This window comes from Ovis aries, chromosome 21 (genome assembly GCF_016772045.2).
Source record: "Ovis aries strain OAR_USU_Benz2616 breed Rambouillet chromosome 21, ARS-UI_Ramb_v3.0, whole genome shotgun sequence".
In the NCBI taxonomy this organism is placed as follows: domain Eukaryota; kingdom Metazoa; phylum Chordata; class Mammalia; order Artiodactyla; family Bovidae; genus Ovis; species Ovis aries.
Genome location: NC_056074.1, coordinates 1650485 through 1668814, shown reverse-complemented (window position 1 = coordinate 1668814; position 18330 = coordinate 1650485). Strand labels below are relative to the sequence as shown.

General features: G+C 46.7%; 1 protein-coding gene across 1 annotated transcript in view; it reads left to right on the top strand.

Annotated features, from left to right (window-relative positions):
- FAT3 (FAT atypical cadherin 3) overlaps positions 1-18330 on the top strand; it is an 817465-nt gene that overhangs the window by 731343 nt on the left and 67792 nt on the right. Inside the window, exons 15-18 of the mRNA XM_060404221.1 lie at positions 11443-11832; positions 15292-15506; positions 16728-16865; positions 18102-18245. Of these exons, the coding sequence (XP_060260204.1) occupies positions 11443-11832; positions 15292-15506; positions 16728-16865; positions 18102-18245 (887 nt within the window). The remainder of the gene's footprint in view (positions 1-11442; positions 11833-15291; positions 15507-16727; positions 16866-18101; positions 18246-18330) is intronic.

Below are 18330 nucleotides of genomic sequence, written 5' to 3'. Positions count from 1 at the left end.
TTTCATGTTCCGAGACCTCACATGGTGTGCCAGTCTTGCCCAGCAGAGCCGGTGCCAGCCCAAGTGACAAGTCCCCAAGAGGTTTATGGTACAGTCAAGATTTCCCTGATTCTGCATCTGGTGCTGCCTTCTGTCTTTTTTTTTTTTTTTTTGATTATTCAAAACGACAGTGAAAGGGGACTACTGACCCCCAGAGCTGGTATTTTGCCTGTGGGAATGTGCCAGGATTAGTTATCACCCAATGAAAACCTTTTAAAAGGCACTTAAAACAGACCTAATTAGAGAGTCTATTTAAAAGTCATTTCTGACTTCAGAAGTAATTGCAATTCCATGGACCTCCTCATGGCAACTTTCTGTTTTATTTCCTATCATCTGAAGGCATATTTTAAAGACAGAAAAGAATGGTCAGCTTGAGTTCCTTCACTGTGATGGAATTTTATTTGCCTCCCACAAATGATAGAAGAATTTTAGGCAAGCAATTTTATTCAACTGCTTAATTAAGTGTAAAAAATGGTTTAAAATGTATCCCTTGAAATAACTTTATAATGAGAAACTTGACCAAAAAATCTTTTTTCTATAAAAGCTAAAGTGGGGAATGGAAATATCCAGGAAAAGAATCTTATGGAATAGATGGGCATCTTTTTCTACAATTATTTCATATAACGTGTATGTTGAGGATTAAACAGGTTTGAAAATAACATGAAAATGTGACTACTGTTTTCTATGTACATGAGTTTTATAGCAGTTCTTTTACTTATTGCAAGCATGGTCTGTGACCACTGTGTAGTCTGGAATGATAGGCAGAAAGAAAAAATAAGTGAATTCTAATCACTGTGCCATTTTGATAAAAGTGTTTTCTGCCCTTTCCTTTACACAAGTGCTCCTAAACTCAATACTGTTCTATAACTCACTTTTTTCAGTAGCTGAATGTATATAATTCATTCAACCAGTTTTTATTCTTGGAAAATTGAGTAGTTACCGGTTTTGTTTTGTTTTCACAAATGCAGATATCTATTTAGCAACAACCTTGTATATATCTATGAGTATTTTATGTTTCTTTTTACTATTAACTATCCCTGACTTCTCCATTCGGCCTTTTGTGAGGCCCTGCAGTTCTTTGGCAGATGCATTTGCGGTGGACGTGCAAGAGCCACATGCACACCCACCCCTGCCTACGTCACGTTAGCAGGCTCATCATGCACTTGCTGCGGTCTCTTGGCTGTTTCCTCTGCAGTTCAGCATTCATCCTCTCCTATTATGTGCCAGGCCCTGGGTTCAGTACCGGGGTACAAAGATAAGATGCAGTCCTTTGGTCATGGGTGGACGTGGGAAAAATTGATGAAGGCAGTAGAAAGACAGAAGCTCCCAGTTATAAGAAGATTAAGTACTAAGGATATAATGTACATGACATATAGAATTAACATTGCTGTATGTAATATGTGGGCTTCCCTGATGGCTTAGCAGGTAAAGAATCCATCTGCAATGCAGGAGACATGGGTTCAATCTCTGGGTTGGAAGATCTGGAGTTGGGAATGACTACCCACTCCAATATTCTTGCCTGAAGAGTCCCTTGGATAGAGGAGCATAGCGGGCCACAGTCCAAAGTGTTGCAAAGAGTTGGACACAACTGAGCAGGCATGCAGTACGTAAAGTCTGTTGAAAGTAAATCTTATGTGAGTTCTCATCACAAAGAAAATATTTTTTTTTCTTTTTTAAAAACTTTACATCTATATGAGATGATGGATGTTCACTAAACCTACTGTGGTAATCGTTTCATGATTTACGTTAAGTCAAATCATTATGTTTTATACCTTTAACTTATACAGGCTGTATGTCAATTATATCTCAATAAAACTGAGTAAAAAATAAAATGTAAAGGAAAAAAGACCCAGTCCCTCTGCCTAAATGATATGTTAATCTAGTGGGAGAGAGGACATAAATATAGCTACTGAGAATGTGAAAATGATGTTAAGGAAGCAGAAAGAGGGGAAATTAAGGAGGCTGTCCCAAAGGAGGACCTGCAAAGAACATGCAGGATTTTGACAAGGAGGGGAAGACAGTGATCTGAGTAGAAGTGAGAGCATGAGCAGAAAACTGCAGTAGTGAATGCGCGTGTGTCCTCAGGAGAGACTCAACTAGACCGTCCACTCTGGAACTGGAGCTGGGAACGACGTGGAGAGTGTGAGTTGGGACCAGACTGCAAAGGACTGGAAAGCCAGTCTCAATCTTTTATTTATTTATTTTTTTAATGATCTGTTTGTATTTACTCGGCTGTGCCGGGTCTGAGTGCAGCATGCAGGGTCTTCCATCTTCCTTTGTGGCACTCTGGATTTTAGTTGCAGCATGCAAAATCAGCTGAGGCACACAGACTCTTAGTTGCGGCACGGCATGTGGAAGCTAGTTCCCTGACCAGGGGTGGAACCTGGGACCCCTGCACTGGGAGCATGGAATCTTAACCACTGGACCACTAGGAAGTGCCTCATTTTTACTTCTTGCTGTAAGAAGTGATAAGGCAGTGACAACCTTGAGCAGCTGGGGCAGGACTGGACCCAGAGGTTTAGGAGCTTAATTCTGGGTTAGTCAGGAGAGGATGGAGTCTGAATTTGCAATTAGGAGTCTCTTGCAGCCGGGTAGGTGAGAGAGGGTGGAGCCTTACCTGACTCTAAGCCCCGGCCACAAACATTCAGGACAGCTCTCAGAGGTAGAATCAAAAGAACTCGGCATTCTAACCCTAAGCAAATAGTTTAGGTATTACTTAAATACATAGTTAATAGTATGAGTAATTCCTTGTCAAGTTACTAAGCTCCTAGATTTAAGGAGGTGTCTTCTGGGCTGTACTTCTCTCAACATGGTGCCCGTGATAGTCAGACAAGTGGCTCTTGACAAATCCTTATTAAATGGGAGGGTCATAACCAGGGCCTCCAGTGAGAGACAGAACTCTTGCGCCTCTCAAAAGTGTTATATTTTAAGGATAAGGCTGTCGCAAAGGAATGTAATGACATATTCAAGAACCAAAGCTTTGTTTAGCATTTTTCTTCGAAAGATAATCCTTAAAGCTTAAATAAGAATGTGCCTTAATCACCAAGCCTGGGTCATAAAGACCGAAATCTAAATGTACTTGTGGGATTTCAAGCACTGATGAATAGGCACTCATGCCGGCGGGAGAAAGTGTTGGTTCAAAAACAAGTTATTAGCTTGCCTAGGTCATGGAATTTGGGGGCAGACAGCCACAGGACATAAAGGAACGTTAGGGGGCAATTGAAATGCTCTGAGGACACTGGTTCCATGAAGATGTATGTTGGTCAGACAAATGCGTTCCTATTATTGTATATAAATCATGACATGTCTGTATATCAAGCTGATAGAAAATAAGTGATTAGAACCGAAATGTAAAGGTTACTAGAGTCTGATTGCTGAGATTATTTCAGATTATCTTCCCCCAGATATCTATTCTGTATAAATTCATGTCTGTTTATAAAAGCCAGTTTATAGCAACTTAGTACAGTCCACATTTTCTGTGTGCCGCGGACAGACCGGATCCTGTGTAGCCTCTGGAGGGTGGAAGGTGAATGTCACAGACGAGGCCCTGTCCTGACAGGGTCAGCGCAGCTGCCACGTGAGACCCCAAAGTAAGAGCAGTGCTCTTGTAGGTTCGCGAAGCTCAGGGGGCTTGCTCTTACAAGGAGAGGAGACAATGCTTTTTAAAGACCAGATTAAAAAAAAATCTCAGCAATCTTGCTGTGTTGACTGCTCTGGCCATTTGGTTTTGGTGCTGATTCTAACACCTTTAACAATCTCAACTATCAAGCTGAGTTATTCTGACACTAGGTGAGACCCTTGCCGATGATCCTGGCAGTGGATGTCATTTCTCACGAGATGTAAACGCCTTGCTGTAAAGTATACGTGTGAACTTTCAACACGTAACTAAACGGCATGAATCTGCTGTGTTAAGTTTTCATCCCATCCAGAAGATTCCAGTAGCTCATCATCATCAGGTTTAATGTGGACTTTTCCTTTGCTAACTCTGCCCAGGGATGCCGAGGTCCAGCAATTTAATGGCCGGTTGGAGGAGAGGATGATTCCTTTGAAAACAGAAATGAAACCAACACCAATTAATTTAACTTGCAAATAAAAAATAGTGCTGGAAGATCATTTTAGATCTCAATGGACCTAGGTTCTATCATTTTATAATGCAAAACCAATACAATAGTGTAAAGTAATTAGCCTCCAATTAAAATAAATAAATTTAAATTTTAAAAAAATGAAGACACCTGAGACCCTACAAGGTTAAGCTACTCAGGTGTACTTGGGTTACAAGCAAGGTCTCCTGTCTGTCAGGATTGGACCACATTGCTCTCATTTTAAACTTTGACTTTTATATACAGTCCATTTGTTTATTGTTTAGTCACTAAGTCATATACGACTCTTTTGTGACCCCATGGACTGCGTGCAGCCTGCCAGGTTCCTCTGTCCATGGAATTTTCCAGGCAAGAATACTGGAGTGGGTTGCCGTTTCCTTCTCCATACAATCCATGCCCCTCATCCAAATAATCCACTTCCATTTGGCCCAAATGAGAGGAACCTGACCTCCACTTAGAAACCTTCAAAAGAAGAGAATATAGAAGCCCTGGGCAACACCCCCCCCCCACCCCTGGATTTCACAGACTCCCCTCCTGGGAACTTATATGTGCTATTTCTTTCCTCCCAGCCCACTCCACAAAATGCCACTACCTATTACTTCCTCGAACAGATTGGGATTTTAGTCATTCTCTTTTTACTTGATTTTAATCCTCTGAAGGCCTGCCTGCTCCATTTGCTACAGTTAACGTGCAGAAACTTCACACGCAATGAAAATCATACTTGGTAGTCTGGCATTTCAGCATCTTAAGAAGCTAAATAGCTCCATCCTCATTAAATTAGGTACAAATTGGAGAAGAGAATTACATACTGAAAACCATAGACGCAAAACGACGGGTTAATGTTATACCTTAATGTAACATGTCGTGACATGCAGTGAGAGCAGGAGGCCAATTAGCAAGCAAGCCTTCTTCTCGGGTTCAGATTTTCTGCCGGGTACATAGGGAAAGGATCGAGACTTGAAGGATGGCATTTATCAAACACTCTTGGATAGAAAGTTTCCATTTTAGTGATAGGACATGCGTTCATTTAAAAAAGACCACCCCTATTGCATAGTGATACAGCAGAGACCCAAGGGCTCCTCCAAAATTATTGCCTGCACGTTGGCATTTATGCATCTGACTTTATTGCTACAAACTACTGAAATCTGTTTCAATTGTGTCTAAACTGGAGTTTTAATACATTCCCAAAATACATCCTGCTTTTCTTCAGTTACCAGATCGTGACACCTCTGAGCAGGTGTGTGGCTTGGGTGCCCTGCCCCCACCTTTTCTAGCACTGCTTTCCCGTCAGTGTGACTGGAACAGGAAGGTGAGGTCAACCATAACTCTCCCTGCTCCTCCTGGTGTGCATGCCCAGGATACTGTCAGAAACAGAGTATCGGGGGCGGGGACTTGGGGTCAGCAACGTGTGGGACAGAGGATGGTTTTCTGCTGTTCTAAAGCAGAAAAACCCTGTCACCAAGTTTTTAAATTAACAGAACCTGCCCAAAGGGGAGCCGTGGTCTTTGCGTCACTGATTGATGTCAGCCTTCTAAACGCAGGGCTCCCGCCACAGGGCTGGACGCTCAGAGAACACCACCTCTCCTGCATGGGTGTCTGTGCAGAGCCGAAGGCTGGGAGAGAAATCTGCAGGCTGGGAACACAGGAATATTTTTAGATTTCAGCTCTCAGTCCCAGTGAAGGGCACACAGGCAGCCATGAGAAGCACCTCACCTTCAGGTCTCGCTGCCACAGAGAGTGCCAGGGCACAAACCCAGCCCCTGCCTCTCCCAGCTCAGCGGGTCGGAGCATGCTGGCTTTCAGAAGAGTCAGAAATTGCTTTCTTCAAGCCTGAAGAGGAAGCTTATCCAGAAGCAGATCTCCTGGAAAGAGGACTTTGTCCCTCATTCTTAACTAAAAATGTTTACGGCAGCAGGCAGATCGCCCAGCCCTCAGCTTGTGTGTCCCTGAAGGGGGTGATATTGTCGGCCAATGCTCAGATGAAAGGTCCTTCGTGAATATCCTGCCACGCCTTATTGTTGGTGATAGTGGTGTTCCATATGCTGGCGGGGAGTCAAATTCCCAGGGAATATGTGATTTGAAAGCCCATGTGGTATATTTGGGCTTCCCTCGTGGCTCAGTTGGTAAAGAATCTACCTAGAATGCAGGAAACCCAGGTTTGATTTCTGGGTGGGGAAGATCCCCTGGAGAAAGAAATGGCAACCCACTCCAGTATTCTTGGTCTTCCTTGGTGGCTCAGACAGTCAAGAACCTGCCCGCAATTCGGGAGACCTGGGTTCTATCCCTGGGTCACAAAGATCTCCTGGAGAAGAGAATGACAACCCATCCCAGTATTCTTCCCTGGAAAATGCCCTGGACAGTGGATCGTGGCTGGCTACAGTCCACGGGTTTGCACAAAGTCGGACACATCTAAGCAACTAACAAGGAAGGAAGTGGTATATTTATGTCAGTCATGGTGTGTTTCCATAAATGCATCTCTGTGCCCTTTGAGAGGTGTCCCAAGGCCATCAGATCGGTCAGGGCAGCTTCCAGGACACACAGTCACTCAGACACCCGGGCAGGGTTATTGTCTTTCAGCTGCAAGCTTGACCACCTCTGCAGTCCTCCATGTATTCACCCCAGGAGTGTATGATGGAATATTTAGTCTTGCAGCCACTTCTAAAAATAGCCAGAAAGCATCCCTAAAGCTTTGCTTTGGGGCTTTATTTCAAGGGGCAGCAAGGAAATAGGAATGACTTCTTGTTTTTAATCCCAGCACCAATAAAATCAGAGGTTGGTGTTTATATATCACAGGGTGATGGTTTTGAAAGAGAAATAAAAGTAAATGATGAAACTTTGGGAAAAATGGGCTCTGTGGAATGGAACCAAGAGCAGACTCTCAATGCTGACCTTTTGGTTAAAGCCACATAATGCAGTTCATGTCATTCCCTCCAGATACGTGATTTTATTGGTTTGCTGGGAATTTTGGCTTAAGGGAAATTGTACACTGAGGGAATAAAGTGTTTACCTCTTATTAATGCCAAAGGCCTGTCCCCAGGGTGAGATGCTATAATAGAAAATAGCACATATGTAGGTCCTCCCTCTAAGAGCTTATATTCTAAGGATCTGTGATTCACAAAAGACATTTTCAGGTAGCTGTCATACTGTCTTCATTAAGAGCATTTAGGACAACATGATGTGATGCTTTTCCACCCATGAAGTTGTTCTATTTTGCTTATAATCTATAACTCCTAAAGACTTGGAGGCTTATAATAAACCATTTTGAAGTGCTGAGATCCTAGGATAAAAATAGTATAATCAATCTTCAGAACCGAAAGTTGATCCAGTCATCATGCACTGATTTGTTGGTTGTTAATGGACATTTCCTGGTTTGTATGTTTTAGCTTTAGGATATCTTAAGGTAAAATGACATCGTGATAATGAAGTGCATTTCTTTCGGTCATAGAACTGGAAATCCCCCTCTGACGAAATCTCTCCCTTCTTTGATGGGGTGTTCTAGGCTTACTGGCCATTGGATTTCTTTTTTTTTTTTTTTCTTTATATTCCCTTACGACCACATCCATTTATGGCTCTGCTGGCTCTCTGAATGCTGATGACCTTTCAAAATATAACTCCAGTTTGGACCTCTCCTCTGATCTCCAGCCTCCTGTACAAACTTTCTGCTTGAGTCTCCACTTATATATAAAGTGCCCATCTCACACTCAGTCTATCCCAATGGGGCCCATGACCTCTTCATCAGATCTGAGTCCTCCTACAGCCCTCTTCATGGCATGTGTGTGTGCTAAGTCACTTCAGTTGTGTCCAGCTCTGCAATCCTATAGACTGTAGCCCGCCAGGCTCCTCTGTCCATAGCATTCTCCAGGCAAGAACACTGGAGTGGGTTACCATTTCCTCCTCCAGGGGAATCTTTCCAAGCCAGGGATCAAAACCAAGTCTCTCATGTCTCCTGCATTGGCAAGCGGATTCTTTACCACTGGTGCCGCCTGGGAAGCCCTTCATGGCAGCTGATGAAAACTCCGTCTTTTCAGTGGCTCAGATGAAAACCCAAGAGTCATTCTGGTATCTTCTCTGACATTTACATCCATGCCCTGCCAGCTCCATGATGAGAAGGCCATCTATTCTCCCCATCTCCGAATTCTGAATTCATTTGGCCCCTCACTTCTCACCCCAGCCTGTTCAGAGTACACCTGGAACCTGACTGCCTCTCAGCCCCCAGCTCCACCGTCCGTCCCAGCTACCCTTATCGCTGCCGGTCTTCCTGCAGGGACTGCCAGCAGGTCTCCACTTCCTGTCTTTTTGCTTGCTCCTACATTCTATTGGGGCACAGTTGCTTCACAATGCTGTACTATTTAATAATTAATAGCTTCTACTCTTCAGCAAGGTGAATCAGCTATATATAAACGTATATCCCCTTGTTTTTGAATTTCCTTCCCATTCAGGTTACCACAGAGCGGGGTAGGGTTCCCCAAGCTATCCAGTAGGTTCTCGTTAGTTATCTGTTTTGTGCATAGCGTCAACAGCGTGTGTATGTCCATCCTAGTCCCAGTTTATCCCACCCCACGCCCCTTCTGTCCCCTTAGCATCCATACATTTGTTTTCTATGTCTGCAGCTCTGTTTCTCTATTGCAGATCATCTGTACCGTATTTCTAGATTCCACATATATGCATTAATATGCAATATTTCTTTTTCTCTTCCTGACTCACTTCACTCTAGGTCCATCCACACCCCTACAAACGACCCAATTTCATTCTTTTTACAGCTGAGTAATGGAGAAGGCAATGGCACCCCACTCCAGTACTCTTGCCTGGAAAATCCATGGATGGAGGAGCCTGGTAGGCTGCAGTCCATGGGGTCGGTAGGAGTCAGACACGACTGAGCGACTTCACTTTCACTTTCATGCATTGGAGAAGGAAATGGCAACCCACTCCAGTGTTCTTGCCTGGAGAATCCCAGGGACGGGGGAGCCTGGTGGGCTGCCGTCTCCGGAGTCGCACAGAGTCGGACACGACTGATGCGACTTAGCAGCACGGCTGGGTGATATTCCAGTGTATATATGTGCTGTATCTGTTTCATCCGTTCGTTTCTTGATGCCGACTTCAGTTGCCCGCGTGTCCTGGCTGTTGTGTATGGCGGTGCTCTGGACACCGGGAGGCCTGTGTCTCTTCCGCGGTTCTGTTCACCACCAGCCACCTGTGCTGTGAATAGCTGAGTCATATCACGTGCCCCCTCCTCAGAGCCACCACGCCTCCCACCTCACCGCCGGGACCACTGCCCATGAAATCTGCCCCACGCTGTCAGCGCTCTACTCTCGCCTCCCGCCTCCCCCTCCCCCCCGCTGCCCCCTCCCTCCCCCGCCTCCCCCTGCTCCCCTTGCGTCTGTGCTCCTCCCCCCGCCTCCCCCCGCCTCCCCCTCCTCCCCCCGCCTCCCCCTCCTTCCCCCGCCTCCCCCCGCCTCCCCCCTCCTCCCCCCTCCTTCCCCCCACCTCCCCCTCCTCCCCTCGCGTCTCTCCTCCTTCCTCCTCCTCTCTCTCCTCCAACATCCCCCTCCTCCCCCCACGTCTCCCTCCCCCCACGTCCCCTCCCTCCTCCCATATCTCCCTTCACCCCACATCTCCTTCCTCCCATGTCCCCCTCCTTCCCCTGTGTCTCCCTCCTCCTGCCGCATCGCTCCTCCTTCCACGTCTCCCTACGCCCCCGCGTCCCCCGCCTCCCCCTGCGTCTCCCTCCTCCCCCCGCTTCTCCCTCCTCGCCCCGCGTCTCCCTCCTCCCCCAGCGTCTCCCTCCTCACTCGGTCTTCGTCCTCTCCCTGCGTCTCTCCTCCTCCTCCCCCATCTCCCTCTTCCCGCGCCCCCTTCCTCCCGAGTCTCCCTACTCCCCCTGCACCTCCCTCCTCCCCCCACATCTCCCCCTCCCCGTCTCCCTCCTCCCGCGTCTCTCTTCCTCCCCTCCCGCTTCCTCCTCCTCCTCCCCCATCCTCCTACCCCAGCGTCTCTTTCCTCCCACGTCTCCCTCTCCCCGCGTCTTCATCCTTCCGCGTCTCTCCTCCTCCTCCTACATCCTTTCCTCCCGTGTCTCTCTCCTCTCGTGTCCCCCTCCTTCTGTGTCACCCTCCTCCCACCTCTCTCTCCTCCCGCATCTCCCTCGTCTCACGTCTCCCTCCTCCCGCGTGTCTTTTCTCAGCTCTGGTTATGTCGATCTGCTCCCGCATCTCCTCGGTCACACCAGCCTGACTCACGAATGCCCCTGCTCCCGGGAGTCCCTACCTGCCGTCTGCTTCGTCAGAAGTCTGTGCTGCCCCCTCATCCCCTTCTTCGCATCTTCACTCAAGTGCAAACTTCCCACCACTGTATTGAAATAACCACCCCCTTCTCTCCAGCTCCCAAGCTCCCTCTCCCCCAGCACTCATGAGCGCTCACTCACGGCTTCATTTTTCTCCCTTTTCCTCCCTCACATCCCATATATTTTTCAGATTCGTTGTTCTTGTTCATGTCTTATTTACATTCACCAGAATGTAATATTTTCCTTCATGAAAATGTTAGACCCTTACCATTATTGAACTCTCTGGCCACTAGAATAATGTCTGATAGATTCTACATAAAAATGTGTCAAAGTAATTAATTCATTAATTTATACTTCTCTTTCTGTGGCACAGCTTGACCCTTATACTTATTGGTATCTTAGAGTTTAAATTCATGGGATTCTTTAATATATTAAAAAGATTCAACTATTTCTTTTTCTTTCTCTCTCTCTCTCTTTTTTTAGGCTCCTGGTTTGTTTATTAGAAGATATGTGGTAATCCTCAGTAGAATAGTTTCAGATGGGGATTATAAATAAATAAAGAAATTGGTCGAGGGTTTGAATAATTATAGCCTATATATTCTTTCCTCTTTCCAAATCATTTTCATCTTATTTGGCATAGGCAGGTAAGAAAGATTGTGGCTTTTGCAAACCACACGAGCCAAAAGAATTGAAGTCAGTGTTTCTAACATGATCAAGACAGCTAGTCAAGTATTTGAAAACATTAGTTAAAGTGAAGACTTACAGCAGTGTGACGCCTGCAAGGCATTCTGCTTTAGATCCAGCTCTTTCTGATATCCGTGGCCAGTATTTTCCATTTCTTTACCGTTTGGTCTGGGTGTATATATTTTACAAACTGAAGTTGCCGTGGGACCGAAGCTGTAGGAACCATGCTACAGCTCCCGTGCTCCTCTGCGTGGCCCTCAGACGCTCGGCAGAGCCGTCCTCCTCGGCAGAGAGCGCCCGGCCGCGCCGCTGTTCACGCCCACCCTCTGTCTCCCGCAGGCATCAACAGGAAGGTCGTGTACTCCCTGGCCGACTCGGCCGACGGGTTCTTCTCTGTGGACAGCTCGTCCGGCATCGTCGTCCTGGAGCGCCCGCTGGACCGAGAGCAGCAGTCCTCCTACACCCTCCGTGTGCGGGCCACCGACCAGAGCCCAGGCCGGGCACTGTCCTCTCTGGCCACCGTCAGCATCACCGTCCTGGATGTCAACGACAACCCCCCCGTCTTCGAGAGGAGGGACTACCTGGTGTCGGTGCCTGAGGACACCTCCCCTGGCACCCAAGTCCTCGCTGTGTTTGCCACCAGCAAAGATATAGGCACAAATGCTGAGATTACCTATCTCATCCGGTCTGGAAATGAGCAGGGGAAGTTTAGGATCAATCCAAAGACAGGTGGGTAAACAGCAACCTACTTAGAATGCAAGGCTTTGCCATACCCTGCTTCTCCTCCTAGCTCTCTCTACTCAATTGCCCTTCTTAGTGGACCAACAAATCTCCTAGCACAGCCTACACCCAGACTCCAGAGTGCCCTCAGATGCTCTGTTCTAAGGATGAAGTGAGGTTGCTCAGTCATGTCTGACTCTTTGCAACCCCATGAACCTGTCAGGCTCCTCTGTCCATGGGATTCTCAAGGCATGAATACTGGAGTGGGTTGCCATTTCCTTTGCCAGGGGCTAGAATCAAACACAGTGGCCATTCCAGCCAGCTAGGTGCTGAGTTGAGAAGGTCTCAAGGTGACCATGCTGATCACTCTTTAACATCTGCCTTGGGAGGTGACCAGAGACCCACAGCCTGAGTGCAGACAGGCCAAGTGGAGGCAGATCTCCAGGAGCACCTCACACAGAGAGACACACAGCCCAGGTTAACACAACAAGCCAACAGGAAAGAGAAATACCCAATCAAACCCTTAGGCTCCGTCTGCAAATACCATCTCCCCCTCTTGAGCCACACTACTCCTCCTGAGCTTTCCTATCTGAAAAATCCTAGAGCAAATCTACTGGCCAAGGATTTGCCCCTGTGAGCCCACAGCATGGAGCTGAAATTTGGCAGGGGGCATCCTTAGAAATTCCCACGTAAGGAGTCTGCCTGCAATGCAGGAGACCCGGGTTCAATTCCTGGGTACAACCCACTCCAGTGTTCTTGCCTGGAACATCCCATGAATGGAGGAAGCTGGTCCATGGGGTCGCAAAGAGTTGAGCATGACTGAGCCACTAACATGCTCACTTTCACTCCTCCTGGCGGGAGTACTTCCATTTCTCGCCATACCCTTTACAAACTTGGGGTGTGATGCAGCGTCCCCTGGGGAAAAGATGTCTAGAGAGAAACCAAGAGAACAAAATAGAACCCCAGGGCTTTCTTTTCCTGAGGGAGTTAATATGCATTAAGGCTACTTTGAGTAAATGAAGATGGTAATTCAGAAAAAAAATTTGGCTGATCTTTGAAAAGTAAACATGCTCATCCTTGTATTTTCATAGTGTTTATATCAGTGTTCTCCAAGCTCTTTCTTGACTACTCTCATTTGTTTACCTCACCCCCATGAAGGAGCAAGGCAGTCCCTTATTCACAGATAAGAAAAGTGAGTCTCTGACACCTTCTGGCCATTGGACATAATCCCCTTGTCACTCAAGGAACATGCACTTCTTGAGCCAGAGGGTAAAGAAGGTCCATTTTCTGTTGGATGATCCAGTAAATATGAACAAGAAACCATCATGATTAGCACTGTCGTCTAACATGGCAAATACGCCAGACTCCTGTTATTTACCGATTCCTGCTGGTTATCTCCCCCTTTTCCATATGAGAAAATCAGCTTCAGAGAGGTTAAATAATTCCTCCAGTGAGAGTAAGTGCGGATGGGAGTGGGGAATCCAGGATTTGAATTCAGAGCTTCCTGACTCTGGGATACATTCTCTAACCTCTATATAACACAGCTATGCCGTGAGAGTGAAAAAATTGGAGGAGATATAGTCCTCGCCCTTAGAATGGGAGGGTGAAAACTAATGAAAGGATTGCAATAGCTGCTTCCTCCAGCAGTAACCCTGTTTATTAAGGTCATTACTTCAAATTAAAATGTATGGGAGTTTTCTTCATTTAAATATGTGTTAGCCTTAGCTAGTCTGGTTATGGCCATTGTATATGAATACCATGAGGAAGTGGTTAAGTACTGTTTAAATATGGCTCTGGATAACGAGACTGGGATGTAAAATAAAGCACTAGAGGTGGTAATTGCTAAGAAAACTTAATTATGGCAAGAAAGAGGCCCTCGTTATGAGTATGACTTCTGCTTCTCACCTTGAGTAGAGGCAGCCTTAGCTGCTAGAGACGCTGCCTGTCTGGAAAGAGAACGAACAGAATGTATTCACCTTGATCTCAGTGAATGTTTTCCAGGCGGAAGTGTTAGTTGTCCAGCCGTGTCCAGCTCTGTGACCTCATGGACTGTAGCCCACCAAGCTCCTCTGTCCATGGGATTCTCCAGGTGAGAATACCGGAGAGGGTAGCTGTTCCCTTCTCCAGGGGAGCTTCCCTACCCAGGGGTTGAACCTGGGTCTCCCGCATTGCAGGCGGGTTCTTTACCATCTGAGTCACCAGGGAAATGCCCTTGAGAACTTTCCTGCAAAGGGCAGAGTGATCAACTACCAACTGCTGAACTCAGGACTAGGTTGCCCACCAGAGAGGACTAGGATGGGTGGGAAAGAGAACTCAGGGAGCCCGTTGTGGGGGTCCCACCCAGCTAGCTGCTTTCACCTTTTGTATCTGCTTAAATAACTCTATACCATGAGTGCTGGGCTTCCCTGATAGCTCCCTTGTGGCTCAGCTGGTAAAGAATCCACCTGCAGTGTGGGAGACCTGGGTTGGGAAGATGCCCTGGAGAAGGGAAAGGCTACACACTCCAGTATTCTGGCCTGGAGAACTCCATGGACCGTATGGACCATGGGATCACAAAGAGTCAGACACAACTGAGTGCCTTTCACTTTCACTTTCATGAGTGTTAGCTCTTCTCTGTAGTTGTGGACACTAAACTCACACTTCTTTTGGTTACAGATTCCCAAGTGTTTCCTTCTCCAGCATGTTACAATATCCTCAGCTTTCTTTGTCCTCTTTGTGACCTAAAAGTTTTAGATAAGCACTTTGTAAGTAGGTAAGCACCTTAGTGGGTAATTCAATTTAAGACTTAGGTGAAGTTCACAAGTATTTACTAACTGGTCCTTCCCAGGTGGTGCTACTGGTAAAAACCCTGCCTGTGAATATAGGACATAGAGAGACACAGGTTCAGTCCCTGGGTGGGGAAGATCCCCTGGAGGAGGAAATGGCAACCCACTCCAGTATTCTTTCCTGGGGAATCCCATGGACAGAGGAGCCTGGTGGGTTATAGTCCATAGTGTCGTACAGAGTTGGACACGACAGAAGTGACTTAGCAGGCACACACGTACACTGACTGATGAGGGCTGAGGTTATAGAATCACACTGACGCTTCTTGGCTCAGTCTCAGTCTGCCTGGGTCTTCTGGAGGAATCCTGGGGGGATACTTCCGGGGGCTGCTTGCTCCCACCCCTCTTCCCATAAGGGTGAATAATGCCAGAGATTTCCAGCTGCTTGAGGGGTTCTGACACTGTTGCAGAAATAAACAAAGACTCGATTTCTTCAGTGTTGTGTCTGGTGGGTAGCTGTGTTTTAACTGACAGCGTTAATCAGACTCTCGGGTGCTTTCAGCAGGCATTAGGTAAACAAATTCCTGAGTATCTCAGAGTCTTGGCTGGAGACGATGTCACAGATATTACCATGATTGTGGAGCTGCTGACCAGAGTGTTTCTTTTTTTCCTAATTAAATCTAAAACTCCCCATTTTTCTTCGAAGGGGGTATTTCTGTGTCCGAGGCCCTGGACTATGAATCGTGCAGAAAGTTTTACCTGGTGGTGGAAGCGAGAGACGGCGGGACGCCCGCCCTGAGCGCTGTGACCACTGTCGGCATCAACCTCACGGACGTGAATGACAACCCACCCGAGTTCAGCCAGGACGTGTACAGTGCTGTCATAAGTGAAGATGCCTTGGTTGGGGACTCAGTCATTTTGGTAGGTGCCAGCAGGAGGTCTAGGTATTTCAGAGGAATGATCTTCAAGAGGGTGAAAAAGTGAGCAAAGTCCATCTTGGATTCTCTTCACACTTTCTCCTTTCAGGCTCCCTTTGGTCCCCAAGAACTCTATTCAGACACCAGTCTTTCAGCTGCTCCTCCCCCATTTTGTCTGTTAGAGAGGGTCTGATAAGTTCATTTACAGCAAGGGGTAGGCGATCTTTAACCACTTTCCTCCCAAGAGTGGATGTTTTTCAAGGAAACAAAACAGACCATGAAATTAGCTCCTAATAGCTGCTATTACTTTGTAACTTAGATGACAGGTCTAAGGATAGAACAAAATTATTTCCACCTCCCCCAAACACACACACACACACACACACACACGCACGCACGCACGCACGCACGCACACACACACACACACACACACACACACACACACACACACACGGTAAGGCAGCTACAAATAGGATCAAGCTTAAGATCGATTGGCCACTCTTAGAGGAGCTCTTTCTGGAGGGAACTTTTTCTAATAGCAGTAAGAACATGTGTTAGGAGAACACAGGTTCTCTTAGATATGGAAGTTACATCGAGAAACAGGGAGCCCTGTCCTCAGCACCTTCACCACCCCTAGGCTGGAGGGGTGCCTTCCTGGCCCCTGCAGCACCACGTTGGGGATGTTCCTTCTTTTCACCTCCCGGGTAGACCCCGCAGGCCCTCTCTCCTGGGGCCTGGAACTATATGAGACTATTTCTGTACATACAAATGCCAGATCAGCAACGCAGAGCAGGAGATGGTGGGTCTGCATGTTAGCCGTGTGGAAAAGGAAGTTCTCTTGGACTTCCTTAACATGGAAGTTCATAAGTTTACAAAACATCCAACTCAGTGGCAGAGATCATTGTTTTGCAGAATTGGGAAAGAATTACCAAAGTTTGTGGTCTGTCTTAACTGGCTCAAGGCCTGAGGGAAATCAGGCCTAACAAGCATCAGGCTGCATTCAGATGAAAATGAAGAGAAATAAAATAACAGTTCCAGTAATGATGCTTTCCTTCTTAGGCTAACCCAAAATCTCTCCCCCTGAGGCCTGATTGCTGGCACTGGTGAGCAATGCATCTAGGAAACCTGTCAGAGCAGTGCCCATTTATATAGACCTGGACCCTAAAAATAAACCTTTTCTCGGTCTCCCCTGTCATATCTTTGTTTTGTTTGTGTCCTGTGAAGCTAATAGCAGAAGATGCAGACAGCCAGCCCAATGGACAGATTCGTTTTTCCATTGTGAATGGAGATCGGGATAATGAATTTTCTGTGGATCCTGTCTTGGGACTTGTGAAGGTTAAGAAGAAATTGGACCGGGAACGGGTAAGCTAGTTCAGGCCTGCTCCCTTCACATCCACAACCCCCACCCCCTTCGCTGAAATCACGCATGGATTCTGTGAGTATCAGTAGGGAGGTTCTCCAGTCTAAATGGGCTTCCCAGGTGGCTCAGTGGTAAAGAATCTACCTGTCAATGGAGGAGCTGCAGAGACAAGATTTTGATACCTGGGTTGGGACAATCCCCTGGAGAAGGAAACGGCAGCCCACTCCAGTATTCTTGCCTGGGAAATCCCATGGACAGAGGAGCCTGGCGGGCTACACAGGACACGGGACTGCTACAGTCCATGGGGTGGCAAAAAGTTGGACAAAGCTGAGCAACTGAGCATGTGAGCATTCTCCATTCTAAATAATGGGAGTAAATAGAAATGGGCTGAAATGCAGCAGGGAATATTTGCATTAAAACCTTTGAAAGAATTTCTGCCAGTAGACACTGATGGTTTCTTATTTAGGGAGGTTTTAAAGAAAAAGCAAAAGTGTATATTTCTGAATGGTTTGAATTTCTGTCCTTCCAAAGCAAGAAGGCAGAAAAGTACATTCAGCATTGGGATCCTGTGGTCCTGATTTCATGAGCAGCGTTGGCCCTAAGTGAAAAGACACAAAAGGACTACCTGAAGGTATCTAGGTCAGAAAGAATGATCCAGATTCCTCTGTCAAGGTGAAACCAAGTTTCTAAATGTTGGTGTGTTTTTTTTTTTTTTTTGACCAAAAATGTGTCTTCAAAGTGAAGTTAAAATAAGGAAAAAGATGCCATAGACATGATGCTTATAAATAGAAAGATCTCACTGTGTGATAGATCCCCATAAGGTACTCCCAAAGTATCAAAACTGATAGATGAGACAGATCAGTGTTGACAACCGTTGTGATTTAAACAAAGGCCAAGAGCCGTGCTTCTAAACAGGGGCGATGTACCTCCAGGGGACATCTGGCAATATTTGGAGACATTTTTGTTTCTGACAAATGGTCAGAGGCAATATTGACTTCTAGTGGGTAGACAGCAGGGGTTCTGCTAAACATTCTACAATACACAGATCATCCCCTGGTAACAAAGAATGATCTGGCTCCAAACGCCGGCTGGTGCCCAGGTTGAAAAACCTGGTCCAAAGACTCAAAGCGAAGACAGCTCATCTTTAGCAGAGCAGAGCAAGCCCACAGCACCTCTGTGTGGGCCGAGAAGGAAGCAGGCACCGTGGTCTTTACTGTGGACCCTTTGTGCTTTGGTAGGTGTCTGGATACTCCCTGCTCATCCAGGCAGTAGACAGCGGCATGCCTCCGATGTCCTCAACTGCCACTGTCAACATCGATATTTCTGATGTGAATGACAACAGCCCAGTCTTTACACCTGCTAATGCTACCGCTGTGATTCAGGTAAGCAAATCTGGCCTGCCAGGCACCTGGGCTGTTGCACTCAGCCTCCATCCTCTGCTGTGGTTTCTTTGTCATGGCTTACTCT